The sequence below is a fragment of the Lissotriton helveticus genome, chromosome 8 (assembly GCF_964261635.1).
Source record: "Lissotriton helveticus chromosome 8, aLisHel1.1, whole genome shotgun sequence".
Classification (NCBI taxonomy): Eukaryota; Metazoa; Chordata; class Amphibia; order Caudata; family Salamandridae; genus Lissotriton; species Lissotriton helveticus.
Window position 1 is genome coordinate 1,153,256,245 of NC_136069.1, and position 20,709 is coordinate 1,153,276,953.

The 20,709-nt window shown below is 45.3% G+C and overlaps 1 protein-coding gene across 2 annotated transcripts in view; it reads right to left on the reverse strand.

Annotated features, from left to right (window-relative positions):
- ADPRHL1 (ADP-ribosylhydrolase like 1) overlaps positions 1–20,709 on the reverse strand; it is a 290,079-nt gene that overhangs the window by 134,044 nt on the left and 135,326 nt on the right. The window contains exon 3 of one of the 2 annotated variants that reach the window (XM_078658053.1): positions 12,931–13,056. The exons of the other annotated variant lie outside the window; for it this stretch is intronic. Coding sequence (XP_078514179.1) covers positions 12,931–13,056 — 126 coding nt within the window. The remainder of the gene's footprint in view (positions 1–12,930; positions 13,057–20,709) is intronic. 2 annotated transcript variants of the gene reach the window in all.

Genomic DNA, 20,709 nt, shown 5'->3' on the forward strand with positions numbered 1-20,709 from the left:
CAGGACCTCAGAAAAAGGCAGAATGCATTGGAGTGGAGGTACGCACCATGAGGATCGGGCATGAAACGGCACAATTTGAGAAGGTGTGGCATGCACAAGTTCCCCGGGATACAGGTGCCAGAAGTAGTCCGTGATAGAGGATCTCAATCACCCCACTGTCTTTCGGATACAAAGCACCAGGTCAATTTCCTATATCCAGAAGTCTGCACAGTGAGGAAAGGACGATAGCTTTGATTAAGTACAATTCCAGTGGTGGTTGTAAACACCACCTGAAAATAAGCTCCCAACAAGAAATCGCCATCTAGGATTGAGAAGTTTCCAAGCGTTGTTTTTATTCCTAAATAGTCCAATCGGTCGATCAACAAATCGTGATGGACCGTGTCGAAAGCCGCAGATAAATCCAGCATAATCAATATGGCTTTCCCCCCGTGATCTTGAATGGTTCTGATCTCTTCTGTGGACTTCAGAAGAGCAGTCTCTGTACTGTGGGCCTCTCTAAAACCATATTGAGTTGGATCAAGAGCCTGTGTGTCCTGTAGAAATCTGCAAAGCTGGGAGTTCATATTGCTTTCTATGAGTTTTCCGGGGAGGGGTAACCTGGAAATCGGTCTAAAACTGTTTCGATCATTGGTGTCCAGATTTGTCTTTTTTAAAAGGGGTAGGATAGATGCATGTTTCCATTCCTTAGGGAAGTATCCCTCCTGATAGATTCTGTTAAATATGTTAGTTAGCTGTATTGCCACGGGACCAGCTGCTCTTTTAACAATGGAGCAGGGGTATGGATCAGTAGGGGAGCCTGATTTGGCCTTTGTTGGAACTGGCCCTTCTTGCAGGGTCATCCTCAAACTTTTTGCTTCTTCCTCCCTTATTTTTCCTGACCCGTGGCTGTTGGCAATAGGACTCTGCGCACTTTACCACTGCTGATCAGTGCTAAAGTGCATATGCTCTCTGTGTAAATTGTTATTCTGATTGGATATACATGTTTGGCATATTTGTATCACCATGAAGTCCCTAGTAAAGTGCACTGGGTGTGACAGGGCTGGTGATTACAAATGCTACTAGTGGGCCTGCAGCACTGATTGTGCCACCCACAGGAGTAGCCCTAAAATAATGTCTAAGGCCTGCCACTGCAGTGCCTGTGTGCAGTTTAGAACTGCCATGTCCTCCTGGTCAGTGTCCCCACTGACCAGGCCTAACCCTTCCCTTTTTGTGCACATCAGTCACCCCTATGGAAGGCCCAAGGTACCCCCCTGGGCAGGGTGCAGTGTATGTAAAAGGTAGAGCATGTACTAGTGCAGGTGACATGCTCTGGTAGTGAATGGCAGCCATTTTCGTTTTTCACTACTGTAAGGCTATCTTGCTCCATAGGTTAACATGGGGGATGCTGGCTACAGTGGTTAACAGCATTTCTTCCCATAGGAACAAGATAGGACATAAGTATCTAGTATCCCTGAACTCAGAATTTAATAACACATCTTTTAGGAAAGGTTGTTTTTAAATCCTGTGTTTGAGAACAGCACTTTTAGAAAGTTGCTGTTCTCTTGTCTGACCCTTCTGTGTGCCTGGGCCTGTTTGTGTATTGCCTGTCTGGTTTGAGAGTGACAGGGGCTGGGGTATTCCCCAGGAGGCTGGATGAGTCAGCACTAGGCTGAATGACTGCATTTGCAACTGGAGTGGTGGGAGGAGTTAGCACCTGGGCTGAATAGGGCTGTGCCTGCCTTCCACAATGCTGGCTCCACCCCCCTGCTGTACGGCTGAGGACCCTGCCCCTCACTCTGAAAGGAAAGATGCAGCCAGCAAAACAAAGTGCTCAGGATCCACCCAGAACTGGTTCAGACCGGGCTCAGGGCCCACATGCACCAAGAGAACAAAGACTTTAGGGGTATAAGTACAGGACCCCTGACAACAGAAAATTAGATCATCCTGGAAATCAAGAAGGAACCTCTGCCAAGGAGAAAGCTGAAACTGAAGAAGGAAGATTGTCCTGCTGTTGCTCTGCTGGACTGACCTGTTGCTTTGCTGCCAAGGAGAGGGGAAGGACTTTGCTGGTGAGCTGTGTCCCCTGTCTTGAAGGAATCTCCAAGGGCCTGAGAAGAGCTGGCTCCCTGTTTTGAAGTCCCAGGAACAAAAGGACTTCACCCCCAGCTTCCCTGAACTCTGCTGAGAGAGTTCTGTCCCTCCTAGAGTGCTTGATCCAGTTGTGGGGCCTCTGGAGGTTGGACCTGAGCTGGGAAGCTTGAAACTAAGCTTGAGTGACTTTTGAAACTGAAAAGTGTCGCATCGCTCGCTTGCGGAGCGCATCCCCGACAGTGCGAGAAGTTTCCCGCCGCTACGGAGGTCGAGATCTCGCAGCGCCTGACGCCGCTGCCAGAGACGCCGCATCCTTCGTTTGCGGGACGCACCAGACCGGTGCGGGAGAATCGAACATCGCTGCGAGTATCGTCGCAGAGCCTGTCGTCGCTGGGTGAGATCGCCGCACCGCTTGCTTGCGGGTCGCATCACGTCGCTGCGAGTGTCGTCGCAGAATCAACGCATCGAGGAGCTGCGAGAGAGAGGATCCCCGCTGGACCGCGCATCGTCGCCCCGGAGATCGTCGCAGCCCCTACGAGATCGTCGCATCGTGCCTTTGCGAGAACAGACTTCCTACGGAACCTACGCACCGGAATCCATACAAGTGGCCTTCCTCCCCATACAGACCGGATTCGTCGCAACATGCCCGCTGCTGCAGCGGGGCTGTCGCATCGCCTCCCCAGGGTCTCAGGAGCAACGCATCTCTTGTTTTCCACCGCACCAGCTTCTGCTTTTGGAACTTTGTTGTAACTAAAAGGTACTGTGAGTAAACGTGAGTAAACGTGACGCAACTAAGGGAGGAGCTTGGCCGCGTGAGCACAGCGCTCCCCGGACCCCCGCCGCTCCCGGCTTAATATCCTGCATTAATCCTGATTTTTTGCGAGGATTCATATAGAGGACGTTGGGCTGATCTACCTGGACCTTTCAGAAACTGATTTGGACATCGGGTGCCTGAATTATGCTCAATTGAACTTTTGGGCTCCGCCCTCGAAGTGCGCCCGGGACTGGGTGAGGTTCGGTGGCCGTCTTGGAGTTGAACAACAACGGCAGGGGGATTGGTCTTGTGGGTCCCCTTCTTAAGTTTCGGTTTCGTTTCTGCCTCGGACTGGGACATTGGTGAGAGGGTCGGGCCAGAGCTGCGGCTGGGACACGAGTTGTTTGTCTGGCCCTTGGCTGCACTGTTCCTGGAGTGGGCTGCCTCTATCCTGGTGATACCCCTCTTGTGGTCCTTTGGTCCCGGGGCCTCCATTTCTGGTGCCCGGTCCGTCGACCCTGGTGGATTTACTCGTGACGCATCTTCAAAATGGCGGGCAGAGGGGACCGAGAGACGCGCAAGACGAAGACACCTCTGCGCGGGGGTCCGGTTCAATCTAATGTTATGGATCGTTATACCCACTCTAAAGGGTCCCCCGGAGCTGCCCTGCCCGGTCCCATTGCGTCCGACCACGTAGTGGATGCGTCGACGGAGCCCTCTTTGCATCGTGCCTTTGCGAGAACAGACTTCCTACGGAACCTACGCACCGGAATCCACACAAGTGGCCTTCCTCCCCATACAGACCGGATTCGTCGCAACACGCCCGCTGCTGCAGCGGGGCTGTCGCATCGCCTCCCCAGGGTCTCAGGAGCAACGCATCTCTTGTTTTCCACCTCACCAGCTTCTGCTTTTGGAACTTTGTTGCAACTAAAAGGTACTGTGAGTAAACGTGACGCAACTGTGAACTTTTCACGCATCAGTAGAGAATTCTATCGCAACGTAGAGAATTCTAACGCAACCTTAAGAACTCTTTTTGAAACCATATTCTTGAACCGTGTATGTTGGATTTTTGTCGTTTTGGTCTTGTGTAGTTTAGATTAAAAATACCTTTATTTATCTAAACTGTTGTGGAGTCAGTTTGTGGTGTTTTCACTGTGTTACTGTGAGTGTTGGTACAAATACTTTACGCATTGCCTCTGGTTAGCCTAGACTGCTCGTGCCAAGCTACCTAGAGGGTGAGCAGGGGTTATCTCAGAGGGTTATCTCCTTGCCCTGACTAGAAGCAAGGGTCCCTATTTGGACAGTGGTACCTACCTCTGCCAACTAGAGACTCCCAGATCTAACAGCCTTATTCAGGAGTTTAAGGGTCTCATCTACCTCTAATGTAGAAAAGACATTGAAAGTTGGCCTAGCGGGATTAGTAGCCTGCCAGCCATCATATAGACTAGTACTCAGGTCATACGAAGAAAAAGTTTGGAAAATGTTGTTGACTTTGTTGAACAAGCCACGAGCAATATTATTGCATAGCTCTTGACTAGCCACTAGAGGCGGTGTCTGGGGATGGGCCAGGGATTTAACAATTTAAAAAAGTTCTTTAGATGAATTTTTTGCTGAAGCAATTTTGTTGTTAATCCATCGTCCAGTCGCAGTCCTCAGTAGTCCTGTAGTGTAGTACCCTTTCATGCAGGACCTACGCTGTTTAGGGATAAAATATACTGTGGGCTTGGTGGCAAACTGACTCTGTACACCCACACCAAATATGTCAGCCTATGTTTTTGCTTTAGCTAGCTCGCAGTGCCCATAGAATCTCCTGTTATCAGAGAGATTCGTTTTTGGCATCCTCAGAACATAATCATCTCACACTCGTGGAAACAATATACTACTTTTCACCCAGTCACTCATGCTTGCTTGTTTTGCTCTCAGAGAGGTACGTAGAAGAAACAGTCAAGCGTGTTTACAATAAGAATTTATTGCACTGTTGGTCTTCTCATGTAAAATAGGTGCGCTGCTACAACTGTAACAGTAGCAGAGATATAGAACCAGCAGTACAGTGAAGAAAAAGGAATAGTATTGTTCTACCATTTTGCAATAGTCATGAACGCATACATGAATATGAAATGCATATATAAAATAACAAGCGTACTCCTATGATGCCTGTCTAGATGTACCTAAGTGTACCTAGCATGATGTGACTAGGTGCAAAAGAGCCTAATGCCTAAGAGCCTAAGTCTAAGAGCCAAGAATCCCACTAGGATTTAATCGAACCCCCATACCTGACTAGTTAGAGTGTGGGACTTCATCCTGGACTTGAGCTGGACTCCCCGTAAGGGATCGTCAGTCCACTCTCAGCTGGAGCAATGGCATGCCGGAGCCGCAGCGTCTCTGGTCAGTGTGTCGGCCTTGAAGTCTCGGTTCCCTACTGCCTTCTGATAGCAAGAGGTGCTGTATTTATACAGTCTATATGCGTGAGTTCCCCATTGTTCAGTAGGAGGATGACGTTGGGGATTAAACCTTGTGCGTCGATGGGAGAGGTGAAGTGTACCTCCTGGAGAGTGTACTCATAAATTAGTCATATGTGCTAAGGATGACGTCTTAGCAATATCGATTGGGAAAAACTCACCCTCGTCATGGAACTAGGTGAAAGGTTTAGTCGATAAAAGGCTACAGTCCTTATAAGGCGTTATGTCCATATAAGGCATTCTGTCCTTATTTGGAGTTATGTCCTTATAAGGCTCGTTCATATGAAATGACAGGGAGATGATATAGGGAATGTGTACAATGTTCTCTGGACCTATATTAGGGTACGGATATGAAATATAACACCCACTCCACCTCATACTTAACAATGATAATACACATTTGAGATACACATTTATAACAGTGTCAGTGCCTAAAATTATCAAGCAGTCATTTAAAATGTTTCTAAAAACATTAAGATTAATTTAAAAACAGTTTAAAAAATGAGGAAAAATGTTTTTTGTGAAAGTATGACATAGTAGTAAATTTCCACAAATCACAGTTCCAAATGAGTTTGATCACACAAGTTGAACTACTGCAACGTACTTAGATGGCCATGCTTTGGATTAGAAAGTGTCAATTTGAAAAAGTTCTTTTGAAAAAGAAGGGGAAAGAAAAAAGCTGAAGTTCATCCGGGGCCACTAACTCTGTGCTGGTCCTGTCCGAGACCCCTTCTCCGGAGACATAGGCTGGCCCCTGAGGCGTAGGCCTTGGGGTTATCAACGCCATGACTCTGTGGCCTTGCGCTGTACGCAGCCTTCGGGCCCAAATGCATCCCACCAGGGCTCACACACCAAAGCGAGTCCAGACCAGCCCGGAAAATGCATTATAGCAGGAGGCACACGCCACCACCTCAAGGACCACCTCCAAACGCCATCTGCCAGAGTTGAAGCGGTGGTCCTGACAGACTTCGGGGTTACTCAGGCCTGTCGTGGATGCCATCATCCGCCTGATTCTCTGCTCCACACTCCGGGGGCCAGTGACTCAGTGCACTGTAGGCCTTTGTCCATTGCTGATTGTGTCTTGTGCTGTGGAGCGGTTGCGCAGATATGTCACCTCAAACAGTGTGGGGGCCCGAGACGTTGATGGTGAAGATGGTGCAGGTCTGACACACCCCACTGCATCTGCATCAGGAATGTATCGAAGGGACACAATCCAAGACTTTTTCTGCACATGAGCAAGCTCATCTGTCACTTCTGTTTGCATGTTGGCTGTCCTCTGGACTTTATCCGGCTCACCCCATGTTGCTCAGCGGTTGACTTTGTATTGCATGTGTTTTCTGTTTCAGTTGCACTGGTTGCCAACACCAGACATTCCGTGTGGGTTGGCTTACACTCACCTCAAACACATCCAGCACAGGCGTCACTGTACATGTGGCCCTGCCAATAAAGGGGCAGGAATCGGATGCATGTGCCCGTAGCCAGTTCAACATGATCTCTGCGTGTGACCCTGCAGTCTTGTAGTATGCATGTGGGCCCTGGGCCCTACAACATTTACATTGTGCTGTGTACATCGGATGCAGACATGTCACCGGAGGCAGCGGTTTGGGGCTTGGACATGTAGCTTTGTCGTCACCCACTCAATTTGTGAGGGGAGTGGCCAGGGCCATCGTACGCACAGCCAACATGGGTGTGTGACTGCTATTTGCGGTGAATGTGCATCTGCATGTGTCTCTATGGCAGTGTGTGAGTCTCCTTATTGGGGTGTAGGTGGGCCTTGAAGGGTGATAGACCCCTAAGTATGTGTCCTGGTTCACATTCTATGGGTTTGGCCCCCACCCACACCTATTAGGCCACCTCCTTTTGGCATGCTGACGGTGTCAACGGTGTGGTGGTCCTCTACGGCATCACTGACGTGTTGCATTATGTGCTCTGCTGTAGGTGTTTTGTGCCCCTCTGCGATGTGAATGGGAGGTGTGTGTTGCCTTTGTGTTGACAAATATGTTGGCGCATTGTGCTAGTTTGCATGCAGACTGTATGGCAGTGTACATTGTGACTGTTTAGGGGTGCTCGATTGTTCTGTGGGTAAGTGTATATATGGTCTACATAACGAATATGAGGCCGTACGCGTACATTTCCATTTCACTGTTACCGGCTCTGTCAGCTGTAGTGGGCATGTTTCGGTGCATGTGCGGAGCCCGTTTTGTCCTCTGTTCTGCAGTGTCGGCTATGTGCGTAGTTCCACGTTGTCGTCAATGTGGGTGTGCTGTTCGTGTTATGTGTGTGTGCTGCAGTGTGCCAAGGGGATATGGGACATGATCCTGGGTGTTTGTGGGTGTGCAGTGTGCTATGCCTCGTTCTGCATGTATGCCATTGTGCCCATCTCCCCCAGTCCCCCCAGGCCCTGTTCGTTGCTCTCCCTGTTGGTGTTGTGTCAGGTCCGCTTGAGTTGTGTCCGTACTCCTTACTCCTTTCACCGTCACCACACTGATGACTGTGGGCTGGGTTTCCTCCAGCTCCTCCTGTGGTGCTGGACTGCCACCTCCTGTCGCTGTTGCTGCTTTCCTGTTGGCAGCGGGTTGGTGCCTGGTTTAGGTAGTCACGTCATGCTGTCGCCTATTGGCCTCCTGGGCACTCTGACTGCATTCCAGGTGGTCTGCTTGTGGGTCAGTTGCTGGTATTGTTCTGTCACTTCCGTGACGCTGGTCCTGTTTTCCTGCGGTCTGCACCCCGTCTTCCTCTACCTCTTCTCCTTGGCCTTCTCCGACCCCATTGTTCCTTGCTGGTAGCCTGTGGGGGTTGTGGGGTTCGAGTTGGCCTCTGCGCTGGGTCAGGGTGCATCCATGTTGCTACGTGCTTTAGCTTGTTTCTGGTGTATTTGTTCCCGGGTTTTTATGGTGCATTGTCCCGCCAGACGCGTGGGATTTGCAGGCCTGTGGCTGGTTTTCGCTACTTTTTGTAGCACGGTTGGCCTCATCGCATTTTTTTTGCGTTCGCGTATCGCATTATTGCGGCGCGGCTTTGATTTTCACGCGGACATTTGCAGCATTATCTGGTGTCTATCGCATGCTACCGCCTTGTGAATTCCACGTTGACACAGGATTCTTTTCCAGCGATAGGCTGCGATGTTGAAAGTTGTGTTACGTTACTCGAGCGGTAGTTATCACAAGTTCTTGTGAATACACCCTTAAGTGTTTTAAAATCGGTTTTAAAAAAGTTTTTAAAAAATCTGAAGTAGGTATAGTAAAACATAAAGTGCATCAAGGAATGCTCTGAATGTATGTTACAGGGACAGACTGCCTCTGAAGGCACTGCCTTTGTGCCTAACCCTGGAAAACTCAGAAGCTCCACCAAGTGCCAGCCCTAAAATGGAGAAGAAGAGACCTTTTCCACTGTGACAAAGGTAAGGTGAGATTCAAAATAACATTTCACTGTCTTCTTATTCATTTCACTTACAATTATCTGGCAGTGACAATGGTCTAAAACCGACAATTGGGTAATTTTCTTATCTGATTTCCTGATTCTGCCTGGGTAATCAACCAAAATTATTAAGTTTAAGACACCACACATTTTGCGTACATAGGCTAACCACGGTATGGCATATCAATGATCTAAATCCAACCAAGCCATAATAATTTCCAGGTGAACCATGATCTTGCGGTTAGACCAAATGCAAATCCATAATAAAAGTGACACCAACTTAGCCACGTCACTGATATTTGAAAGTGTAAGTTCTCTGTGCAGGAGGAAATGCGAGCTTGAGGATGGCACGTGCACTATTCGTCTACAGATACAGTTACTAATCCAGTAAAATATACCAGGGATGCACGTGATGGTGTGGGATCTTTGTATCTCAGTCTTCGGGTATAGTCATTAAATTATCCCCACAACTGGTCGTATGGACCTTTGTTTGCTAACAATGAGAAGTTGAAAGGAGCAATCTTATACATCAAATAGCATGAACAGTGAAGTCCATTTGGGGTTCCATAACAATCAATGAAGAGAGTTGGTGTGAGCTAAAGGGTTTTCTTACCAATTCTAATAAAATTAAATTTGTTTTATTCAGTAAATTTTAGTCTTTAGTCATCACTATCACAGGTTCTAATAATCCATTAGTCAATATTTTAAAACAAGATAACATACCAAATTAGTAAAGATTAGAAATAATATAGAGATAAAACAACATGCGTGTTCCATAAAAGCATTTCCCTTATCTAAATCAAAGATTCAAATGGCAATTTAAGCCGGAGTAAAGGTGTTAGTTCAGAAACCAAATAAGTTCTAATGAAAGAATAAGATGCATTAGTATGAAGCTTTCACAATTAAACAAAGGAAATTTTAAGCTGGAAAGTATTCTACGCTATAGATGAGCAGGCATCTTTAGAAAGGAACAAAGGGCTACAAGGGAAATCTCTCCTGAACAGAGGTAACGCTACAGATCTCAGTAAGAGAGACCAGAGGTATTAGACTTGTTTTTTTCAGCGGGTTTACCCCCAGACTTTTTGGCCTCCTGTTTTTTTTACCTATTTTTCATTGGTTTTAGGACTCTGGGCACTTTGCCACTGCTATTCAGTGCTAAAGAGCATATGAGCTCCATGTAAATTGTGTTATGATTGATTTTACATCATGATTGGGTTATTTGATTTATAGGCCAACATGGGAGTTGCTTTGTAACATCTTACAAGCTTAACCTTCCATTGGGACAATATAGAGGAATGTAGTTTAGGCTTACTGAACTCAGAATTGAAAAATACATCTTTTAGTGAAGATGATTTTTATATTATGTGTTTGAAAATCCCACTTTTAGAACGTTGGCATTTTCTTGCTTAGCAAACACAAGGAGATGATGGACGGAGCGCTGAAACTTTTCAGACACTCACCCCTAGTCACAGATCTGGTTTGAATCCATCATCGTTCTTTAGCTCACTTTGCCACCTCAGTTCAGACCCAGCTATATGCAAATCTTTTTCTTGCTTAACCATCCTATGTGCCTCTGCTATTTGTGTATTCTGTTTCTGGGTTTAGAGTGACAGGAGCAGGGGATGTGCATTCACACTAGATGGACACAGGGGGAGGGGGAGGAGTGTCCTGCCTTTTTTTGGGTGACTCATAGCTAGACTGAATAGACCTGGCTGCATTTAGAGTAGTGGCACGAGTTGTTGCTTGCCGCTGAATGGACTATGGCTGCCTCTCACAAAGCTGTCTCCACCTCCTGAGGTGAACCTGGACTGAGCCAGCCTGAACTGGGTTATGTGTGTCAGAGGAACTTTGTGTGTGTCAACTTCAAAGGAAAGTGTGGTATAACTATTGGGGCCCGGACCCCAGAAATTGTAATTACTGCTGGACTAATCACCAATGCCGCGCCCTGCACCGTGACCTGTGGACATCGCTCGTGGAAAACACGGCTCACCATCCTGCTTCGCACTGCAGCCCTGGTCTCACTGATGATGACGCTCCAAGCTGACATCTATGCCGCTGCCTGCACCGTGGTTTGGGAGCACTGCTCAAAAGTTACATGATGAACGGCCCGTCCCACACGCTGCCTTGGCCCACCGACGCCAGTGCCATCGACTCCAGTTCGTGAACCGACACCGCTGCCTGCACCGCAACCTGTGAGCCTCACATACCGCATTGCCCAATCTCGCACCGCAGCCTTGAGTCTATGAACGAAAGCGCTTCAGCAACGACAACACGCTGCCTGCACCATGACCTATCAGCACTGCAACTAGCACTACCCTGCTTCACACCACAGCCCAGGTGTCACTGATGCCTCTGGTCGACCGTCACCGAGCCACTGCCTTCAACGCGACCTGGGGGCACTGCACGTCGCACTTCTCGGCCTCACACCGCAGCCCTGATGGCTGCCAACGCTACCACTCCTGACATCAAACTCCCGAATTTCGACCTGCAACATGTGTGACTTCAAGAGTACAACGACTTAAACCCCAACTTCCAGAACCAACGCCTCCCAACGCTGTTCCTCTGGAGCTCACCGCAAGGTCTGAAGCCTTGCATCTTCAGGAGTACTGTGTTACGGGTTTCTCGGACAGCGTAGCTGGCCTGTGATGCAGCGATCGAATGGAACTGTTGAATTTGCTTGTTCACAATGCTGTGATAGCCCTGGATGGAGCTATTAACTTCAAGGAACTGTATATAAAGTCTATTTTTGTTTTATTGGTATTTGGATCACTGTATATTGGAATTTTATTGTTTTGGGTCTTGTTTTACATAGATAAATATTGAATATTTTTCTCAAACTGATGTGGTGTCCTTTTGTAATGCTATCACTGTATTACTGTTTGTTATATGCACATGCTTTACACATTGCCTCCGAGATAAGCCTGACTGCTCGTGACAATCTACCTAGGGGGTGAGCAGGGGCTATTTTAGACATGTGATCGCCTTATCCTGACTAGAGTCGTAGATTCTGCCTGGCTTAGGTGCCTACCTAGCCAACCAGAAAACCCATTTCTAACAAGAGTGCTCTGATTGTCTGAATCCCCACCCTACGAACACACGCTTATGGAAATCAGAAAGAACAAAAATGTAAACATTTGATACATTCTCTGTTCTTGGTATGCCGTAGGATTTCAGAAAATCCTACGAGCAAGTAAACTCCCTAGTTTCTCACATCTTCACAACAGATCACACAAACAAGTCATTGAAAAGATACTTCGTCCACATCTAGTGGTTCAGACAGCTTTTCCCATGAGTCATCTTTCCTGCTATCTCCTCTCCTCCCACTGAGAACCTCAGTATCAGTTGCCTAATACATAACAAATACCTATTCTCTAACTAACAGAAGGCTTCTGGAAAGTTAGAGCATCTGCAGTGGGAGAGAAAAAACACCTTGAGCAAAATAACAGTTCAGCATGAAAAACAGGCCTTTCCATGCTAATTTAGAAATCGTTGTTATTATGGCATCTGTAGTTAGGCTAACTTAAATCAGCCCATTATTATTTCTCTTACATGCTGGTAAATGGTTAAATATGGTTAACTGCTACAAATATTGCATTTATTATACACATGTTATGTAGCATACACTTTCTATTTAAATGTGTTTTTATTTTTAGAAGGAGGAGATTCGCTCTCACACATGTGGTACAGATAACTACAAAGAACAAAGATGGAAAGGGAATTCACAACCTACTAGACATAATTTATGATCATATCACCCTGTGACTCCTCAGTTACGGAATAGTGCTTCCCAAAATTACATAAGGGGCTTGTAAACCGAAAAGGTTATTTAAAAGTTTATTTCAGAAGAAGGGATCGTTTTAGCAAGATTTGTGCTCAATAATGACAAGGCATCCATCAAGGGCAGCTTCACTTCACTCTTTTATTGATAAATGCATCAAGGGATTAGCGCCCCACTTATGCAAACTGAACATTTGGCACCACAGCCCTTCACAAAAGGCTGCTGTCTGGAAATTCTTGTTTATGAAGCAAAGCATTTACCTTAATTCACTTTACAATGAAGCTTTCCCTCACCATATGGATCCAAGCATAAAATAAGGCATGGATTCTGAATTACAAAGAAACACATCTGTATGTAATAAGTCCTGCAAGGCAATATATAATCAATATGCTCATTAAATGTACAATTTATAAGAGACGTATTAGCATTTTCGAAAGTTCATCTGGCATTACCTGTTGGGTGATTGTGAGTCATTCGCCCACACTCAATGCTCACTTCAATAAGACTTTCCAGTGCCTCAGGCTTCCAGTATCTCATGCCAATGCACATGGCTTTTGTAGCTGCTCCAAATCCTGACGCTGCAAAAAAGTGCACATTGATTACACTACGAAAAATATGTGGCCAATATAAAATAAGTGTGTGGCTTCGGCAGCTTGTGCCAGGATGTTTTTGGGTGTTTTTAGCAGTAGCGGCTGCTACTAAACGTGGGTGGTGGGATGGGGGAGGGGGGCAGAGGGGGGAATAAACAATAAAATAAATGTCTTACCTGGGTGTCGCCGGCCGCCACCTCTCCTCCACTGCCTTCTCCGCACCGCGTCAGGAAGCCCACGGCCTCCCAGGATCCTATGCCTAATTACAACGCTGCAATGCAGCATTGTGATTGGTCTGAGAGCCGTGGTTTAGCGCTCAGACTGGGGTACCAGGCTGTGTAATGCAGCCTGGTGGGGAACATGCAAAGTGAGTAGGACTGTTTGGCCAGCCCAAGAGGGTCAAACCAAACAATCCTGCATACTTCAGAGTGAGCCTAACACTCCTCTCCCTGGCTCCTGCTCTGGGTAGCTCAGCCCCACCCACCCCACACCCAAGCAGGAAGGAAAACTAAAATGATAATAATGTTAGTTATCATTTTGCTTTTCCTTTTTAGACAAGTGGGGCAATGCTCCTCTGCCTTAGCGGAGGAGCCACAGCTGGTGCCACTGTGAGCCTTAAATGAACTCATTTGAGTTCTGACTACCATTTAAAGAAACTATTGATGAGATGTTGTAAGTATATTCCAGCAAAATGACCTTTCGTTTGATAGCTTTGAATGGCTATTTATGTGTCACTGGCAATTTTTTCAAATATTCTACACCAGGTAAAACATTTGCATCTTGAATGACCAATATGATTCCTCACACTAAAGAGGCAAGAAATATAATTGTTTTGTTCATCCACCCTCTAGATTTCTTTTGTAAATGTATGAGATAATTATGATTTTAAATTTTCAAATAGGTTCAGTTTTTTTCACAATTGTTTTTGGCACGGATCCCCTAGATACCCAAATCCAGCTGATGACATTTAGCTGATTCTGTTCATGATCTTGCTCAGTCATAATCTAATGCTTTTTATGCCCTACCACTTTATAAATTCACCAGCTGCCACTGATTGGCACTTCTTGTTTATTTGTTTTGCTCACCCAGGCATATTGTTTATTATTCTTTTGCTGCATTCTGAACAATCACACACAAACACACACATGCTCATATACACACACACTGGCACACGCTCTCAGACAGGCACATAAGCAACATGCTTTCACTCAAATACAGCACGTGGAAACTCACCTGGGGTTTGCCTCAGCCAGAGTTCCTTCTGCATGTTGATTGCCAACTTTTAGATAAAACAAACATGGTGCCAGAGTAAGGCTCATACCCTTATGCCCAGTCAGAAGCTCAGATAGGACGAAATACTGTCATTAGGTCGAGCCTAGGCAGCACGCAAGTGCTGTCTGCAAGATCTGATGTAGTCTACTTTGCCCCTGCCTACTGCTTATCATTAGTTCAGTCCAGTGTTGCTCTTTGCTACCTCGTAACTGGTGTAGGCAGTGATATGTCACTTACATTTTTCTGTAGAACAGCACCGCCCAAGTACAGTTTTCTTACGCGTGCATTCTTTTTTATAATTTCTTTGCGCTGCTTCCAGCCGCCATCTCGCTTTGCCTCAGCTTGCACTCAGCTGACGACTTTCCATGAGTTTCCTTTCTTCAGCGAGCGCCACTTCAGGGGCGCTGCTTCATTTTTATCAGCCCACCAGAGCAAAGGCCATTCTGAATGGGACGTACTAGATAAAGACTAGAAAAACGTTCCTAAATAGGTAGGCAGAGTCTGTATTGAAACCATGTTGTGTGGGTAAATCCACTCAGCTCCCACTTTGTCTTTATTAGGTGCAGAACATTCCATTCCTATCTTATAGACAGGGTGGGGTTTAAAGTACAGCTTTAACCAAATAAGCTGTACAGTGTAAGAAGGTCCTTGCAATGCGAGTGGTTAAATCACATCCCTTCCGTGACAGCTGCTGAAAGCTCTGCATTGTGTTTGGTGCAGTGGTTGCACAGACACAATAATTGATAGGCACTCCATAGTAGCAGGTGGTTGAATCACAGCCCTTCCATGACTGCTGCTGAAACTCTGCGTATGCGCAGACGCATACGCAGAAACTCTGCGAATGCGCAGACGCAATAACTGAAAGGCCACCATAGTAGCGGGTGGTTAAAGCACGGTCCTTCCGTGATCGCTGCTGAAACCTCTGTACTGTGTTTGGTAGCAGGCCATGCGCACTCACAATAACTGACAGGCCACCATAATAGATCTCCAAACTCAGGCATGGTGGAAGGAGGCAACTAGCCAGAGACCCCGCGTCTCGAGTCTCCCGCAGCACAAAGGGACCCACCCCCCAAAGTCTAGAGAGAGGAGCTGGGAGAGCTGCTGAGGGCTCCTCTGCACAATAGAAGAGATTGGTAAGTGTGCTGGGAGTGCTCTGTCATGGACTTGGCAGTGCTATCTACAAAACCTGTGAGGGACCAGGGATTCCTGCACTTACTGCACACAGCTAACCTTTTTGCACTTGGAATATATTTATTGCAGGCAGGTTTGACATATGGCAACCCGTGCCCACAAAGCCAGTGGTAAGTCCTGCTTTAAAATCTGGCTCCTCAATGCTACAACCTCATGCTGTCCACACTGCATTTTTAATGGGCAGCCAAGGAGATAGATACTTATCTCATCTTGGACTCTCAGTATTCAAATCTGATCTCTTCAGTTTCTCTGCCTTTCAGAAAGGCCATGATGATGTACTTCTTTATGCAACCTCACTGACCCTCTTGTCGGAGCCCTTCCTTCCCATTTAATCCTTTGCTCTGAGGCTGTTCCAGTGCATAATATGGGAATGAAGGTTGGTGATCAGTCTCCAGCAGTTTGTTGGTGATGGGGTAGATGTTTCAATGAGAGTGCTTAGTTGGGCTAGTGATTTGCGGTCCGTTGCCCAATTCCTGTTTAAGCATGGAATAGTCCCTTAATGCTCAAGCACCAAATGTTTTACTGAAAGTTAACACTTTTAACTTCGATCTGGTAACCACTCACATCATCCTTTCTGCAGATCTTATCAGCCCTATGTTTTCTTCTGTGCTGCTATTGTTCAGTAGTTTAGGAATTATTATTATGTTGGCAACATGGTAGCTGAATTATTTCTTGCAGCCTTTTCTGCAAATTTGTGCCTTCTCTTATGTAGCTAGGGTGGTAGGTTGAGAGCTTTGGCTGTGTGATAATGTGAAGCGTTTTGTGACTATTTAGGAGTCTAGACACATGGTGGGATTGCAGGAGTGACTGACTGTGAAGAATGCATTTTGAGAAGGAAGTCAGGGTGCTGGCCTGTGGTAGACCCCAGGAGGTCACTACATTTGTGAGAAATCAAGTTCACTGAACAGTGGTGGCCTTTTTAGATCCAAGAGTTAATGCATTTGGGCCTGTTTTAGCACCTAATTTCCTCCTTCAGCTAAGCTAAATTTGGATAAATAGTGACAGGTTTCCATGTGTTTGCTATTAACTTTCATTCTGTACTTTACCACACATTTACATTCTACAGCACATATTTCAACAACAAACCACATAATTCAACTCAACAACACAATTATACAACACACCACATATATACAAACCACACCACAAAATTGCACATCATGCCATAAAATTCCAGTACACAAATACACTCCATACCACACATTTCCACCAAACACAATTACAAAACTAACAATTCGAATCCAACCCACATAATTCCACTCCACACCACCGGCCACATGCATCAACCTATTTAGAAAGTGCAAACGGTGCGAATCGGTAAATTCGGCCGTTTGCGCTTCCTAAAAAAGTTTTTGGGATGCATGAAACAATTTTTGAAAATCCGCATTTTTTTGCAATTCCTAAAAATGCAAATGCATTTAAGGAATCACATTTGTGCGATTCCTTAAATGCAATGCATGAATTTGTAAAAAAAAAATGCGAATTTTGAAGTAGGAAGTGCAAATTAACACGAGGTTGACCCTCGTGGTAATTTGCGAAATTCTTTAAAAAAGCATTTTGGAAAGTGTCATGTTACACACACACACATGTCCTTTGGACATGTGTGTGTGAAACTTGCACTAAAACAAACATTTCAAGGGTGCAGGGGGGGGTCCTTGAACCCCCCTCAGCACCCTTGCAATGCATCAACAAAATGTCATTGGCAAAAAAACAATTCGCAAAAAGGCATTGATTCCTATGGGCCTCTAGGCCCATAGGAATCAATGTAATGCCATTCCTTAATTGTGATTCGCAATTAAGGAATCGCAATTTCCGAAAATTAAGAAATCCTAAAAACTTTTAGGATTTCTTGATGCATAGGATTTTGCAATTCCTAAATTGCGATTCCTTAATTTTCGCAATTTAGGAAGTTCAAAATCCTACAATGATGCATGTGGCCGCACATACCTCCACTCCAAACCGAAACACATGGGTAAAACACATTCAGGCAGATGCATCAAAGAAAATACCGGGAGCAAACGGGCAGATTCTCAGAATCTGGCCGTTTGCTCCCGGTATTTTTGCATTTGGGATGCATCATCCCAAATGCAGAAATCGCAATTTAAGGAATCTCTAAATAGCGATTCCTTAAATTGCTCTTGCATTTAAGGAATCCCAAAATGAGATTCCTTAAATGCAATGCATTAAACCCAAAAAAATAGCGAATTCGCTAATAGGGGGAGCAAATTACCATGAATTTGAACTTCGTGGTAATTTGCTAAAACTTTGAAAAATGCACTTTTGTGCATTTTTCAAAGTTACATGTTGCGCACACACATGCCCTTAGGGCATGTGTGTGTGTAACATTTGTGCACAGGTCCATTTCAGGGGTGCAACAGGGTGTCCTTTGGACACCCTGGCACCCTTGAAATAGCGAAACATTAGCGATTCGGTTATAGCTAATCGCTAATAAGGAATGGCTTTCCCATTCATTCCTATGGGCCTTTAGGCCCAGAGGAATGAATGGGAATGCCATTCCATATTAGCGATTAGCTATTACCGTTTCGCAAATAAGGAATTTGTAGGAATCGCTAATAACATTGCGATTCCTACATGCATCCCGTTTTGCGAGTCTTTAATAGCGATTCCTTAAAATTCGCTATTAAGGACTCACAAAACATAACTTTGATGCATCTGCCAGATTGTCATTTACAACACCAATAGCTCTAACTCTTGGGTGACCAGACCTTGAGAACCAAAAACCGGGACATTTTCGGAAAATAGAAGAAGGACTACAATTTTTCATCAACAGAATGCTGCAGAATGACAGTTCTCATCAACATAAGATCACAGAAAAGGCATTAAGAAAATAAATAAAATGTAATTTCTACAACCAACATCATACATATTAATTAAACTGCTTTATTATAATAGCTGCTCACTAGCACAGCTTTATAACACCCAAAAAAGTGCATCTCAATGTTTTCAGTCGACCCCCTTTAAAAACCCGGACATGAGCCAAAATGACCAAAATCTGCCGGGACAGCGGGTAAAAAACGGGGACTGTCTGGGCAAATCCGGGACGTCTGGTCACCCTATCTAACTCTCACAACTGCAAAACCTATTGCATTGCAAATGCTTGTTTTTCCTTAATCATGGCTTCTGGTGGGGCATAAGGGTGCATGACTGACAAGCTCCAAATCACCATTATTTGACATGAACAACTAACACTCCTTAGCACACATTGTAAATGATTGAAGTTCCTCAATTAGTCAGTGTACATAGTCAATACATATAAATAATAAACACTATTCTCTTTTTTTTCTTCTTGGTTGTTTTGTTTAATTGCGTAGATCTTCCAAACTGCTCCCAACAGCTAACATGTGTTTCGTCGCAAATGGGGAGGTTGTCCCACAACTTCCTTAATGCCATGTCTTCTGTGTAAAGTACTTCAGTTTGTGGTGATATTTCCAACCCACAGTGGGTTTCTGTTTAGGTGGCGTCAACGTTCAGTAATTCTTCTCGGTATCACAAGTCCTCAATGTAATCACTCTTCAGACCGCTAAGTTCAAAATCCTTGAGTAACTCTAACGATGCCGCCCGATCGTTGTGAACCCGCTCACATCTTGACATGATGCACTGCCTGACACTAGTGCAGCATGCCATATATGTATTGTGTCTGTGAAAGGATGTTGGACTGTAACAGCCCATGTCTGACACATGCACAAAATAGATCAGGGGAGCCCTTTTCTGGTGCCAGTTAATATTGCAGCTCTTAAATGTAAACAAATGATCAGTGAGATTGTTTCGTTAGATGTAAAAGCTGTGAAATGTTCATCACTGTGATGCGAGTTAGACTTGATTATGAGGGGACGCCACCCTTTTGGACCCTAAGGAGAAGCCGCCCCTGGCTGTAACTCGCATAATTCAGTAAAGCATAATCACGCGGATTTACTTCAGAATTCCATATGATTACGTGACATTACTCGAGAATAGTCATTTTGCGTTTAGCCCTATATTTTGGTGCAAACATGCTGCATTACAGCCTGGGTGGAGAACATGCCCAGGCTCCCATTCCCCATCTGAGCACCGAACCACAGCGCTCAGACCAATTACAACATTGCATTGCAGTGTTGTGATTGGCTAGGGGATTCAGGAGCCTGGGTGCTACCTGCTGTAAAGGAGCCGAAGAGGATGAAGAGGCCCTCACCGCCCCCGCCCTGCCACCCCTAATAAGTAGCGGCCACCACTGGTCAATAGTCAGCCAAGCAGTTCCCAGGCTGGATATTCATGTAAAAATGAGAGTTTTGCTTGCTTCAAAATTAGGTTTAGGTTGCTGGGTTGTTGGTAAAATTCCACTGAAAGGGATTTAACCCTTATCAGTATCAGCAGATAGACATACATGATCCATACTCCTACAAATTACATTTCCATCCAAGGACAATGAGATGAGAAATCATCCAAGGACAATGAAGTGAGAAATAATGTGCCATTTTGATGTGTTACTGAAAGGTCACATATTGTGAATTTGTTATAGAGGCAACAGCAACACAGATTAAGGTAAGATTAGGCTGTGAGGGTTTTAAATTTTATGGATGGCACTAAAACTGTTGTATATTGATTGTTTTGGTTTTTCGTGTGGTTAGTCTAGAGATGAGGAGTTTACAATCATATTTTCACATGCAATTGAATCATTTATTACACTGCTGGGATAATGCAAATTACATTTGATGTTTGACAGTTTTTTATTCTGATCACACAAAAGGAAAGAATGCTAATTTACAATATCTCTAGAAGATCACATGCCAAATATTCCATGATTTCATCATCAAATGCATGATGGAGTTGATACCTGTGCACTATGTGCATGGGGAATGGAGAAAGCATGTCAGCAATGTCCACATACCCAAATAGTGAAATAAAAATCATTACAGCTGAGAAGTGACTCTTGTGATCAGTTAAACCTTCATCTAGTCCTGGTTCTTTAGAAACTTCCACTTTTTGGGGCGTGCCTTGGATGCAGAAGAGAATGGCTGCTCTTGCTTGAAGCTCTAAGGCGGCGCAGGAGGTCTCAGCTTCCACCTGAGGAAGGACTTCATCATTCCTGCGCAAATGCTGCTGATCACAACATGAGACTACATACATCATTTTTCTACCGTTAACATACCTTTGTTTTAAATAGGAAACTGCAATTTATCC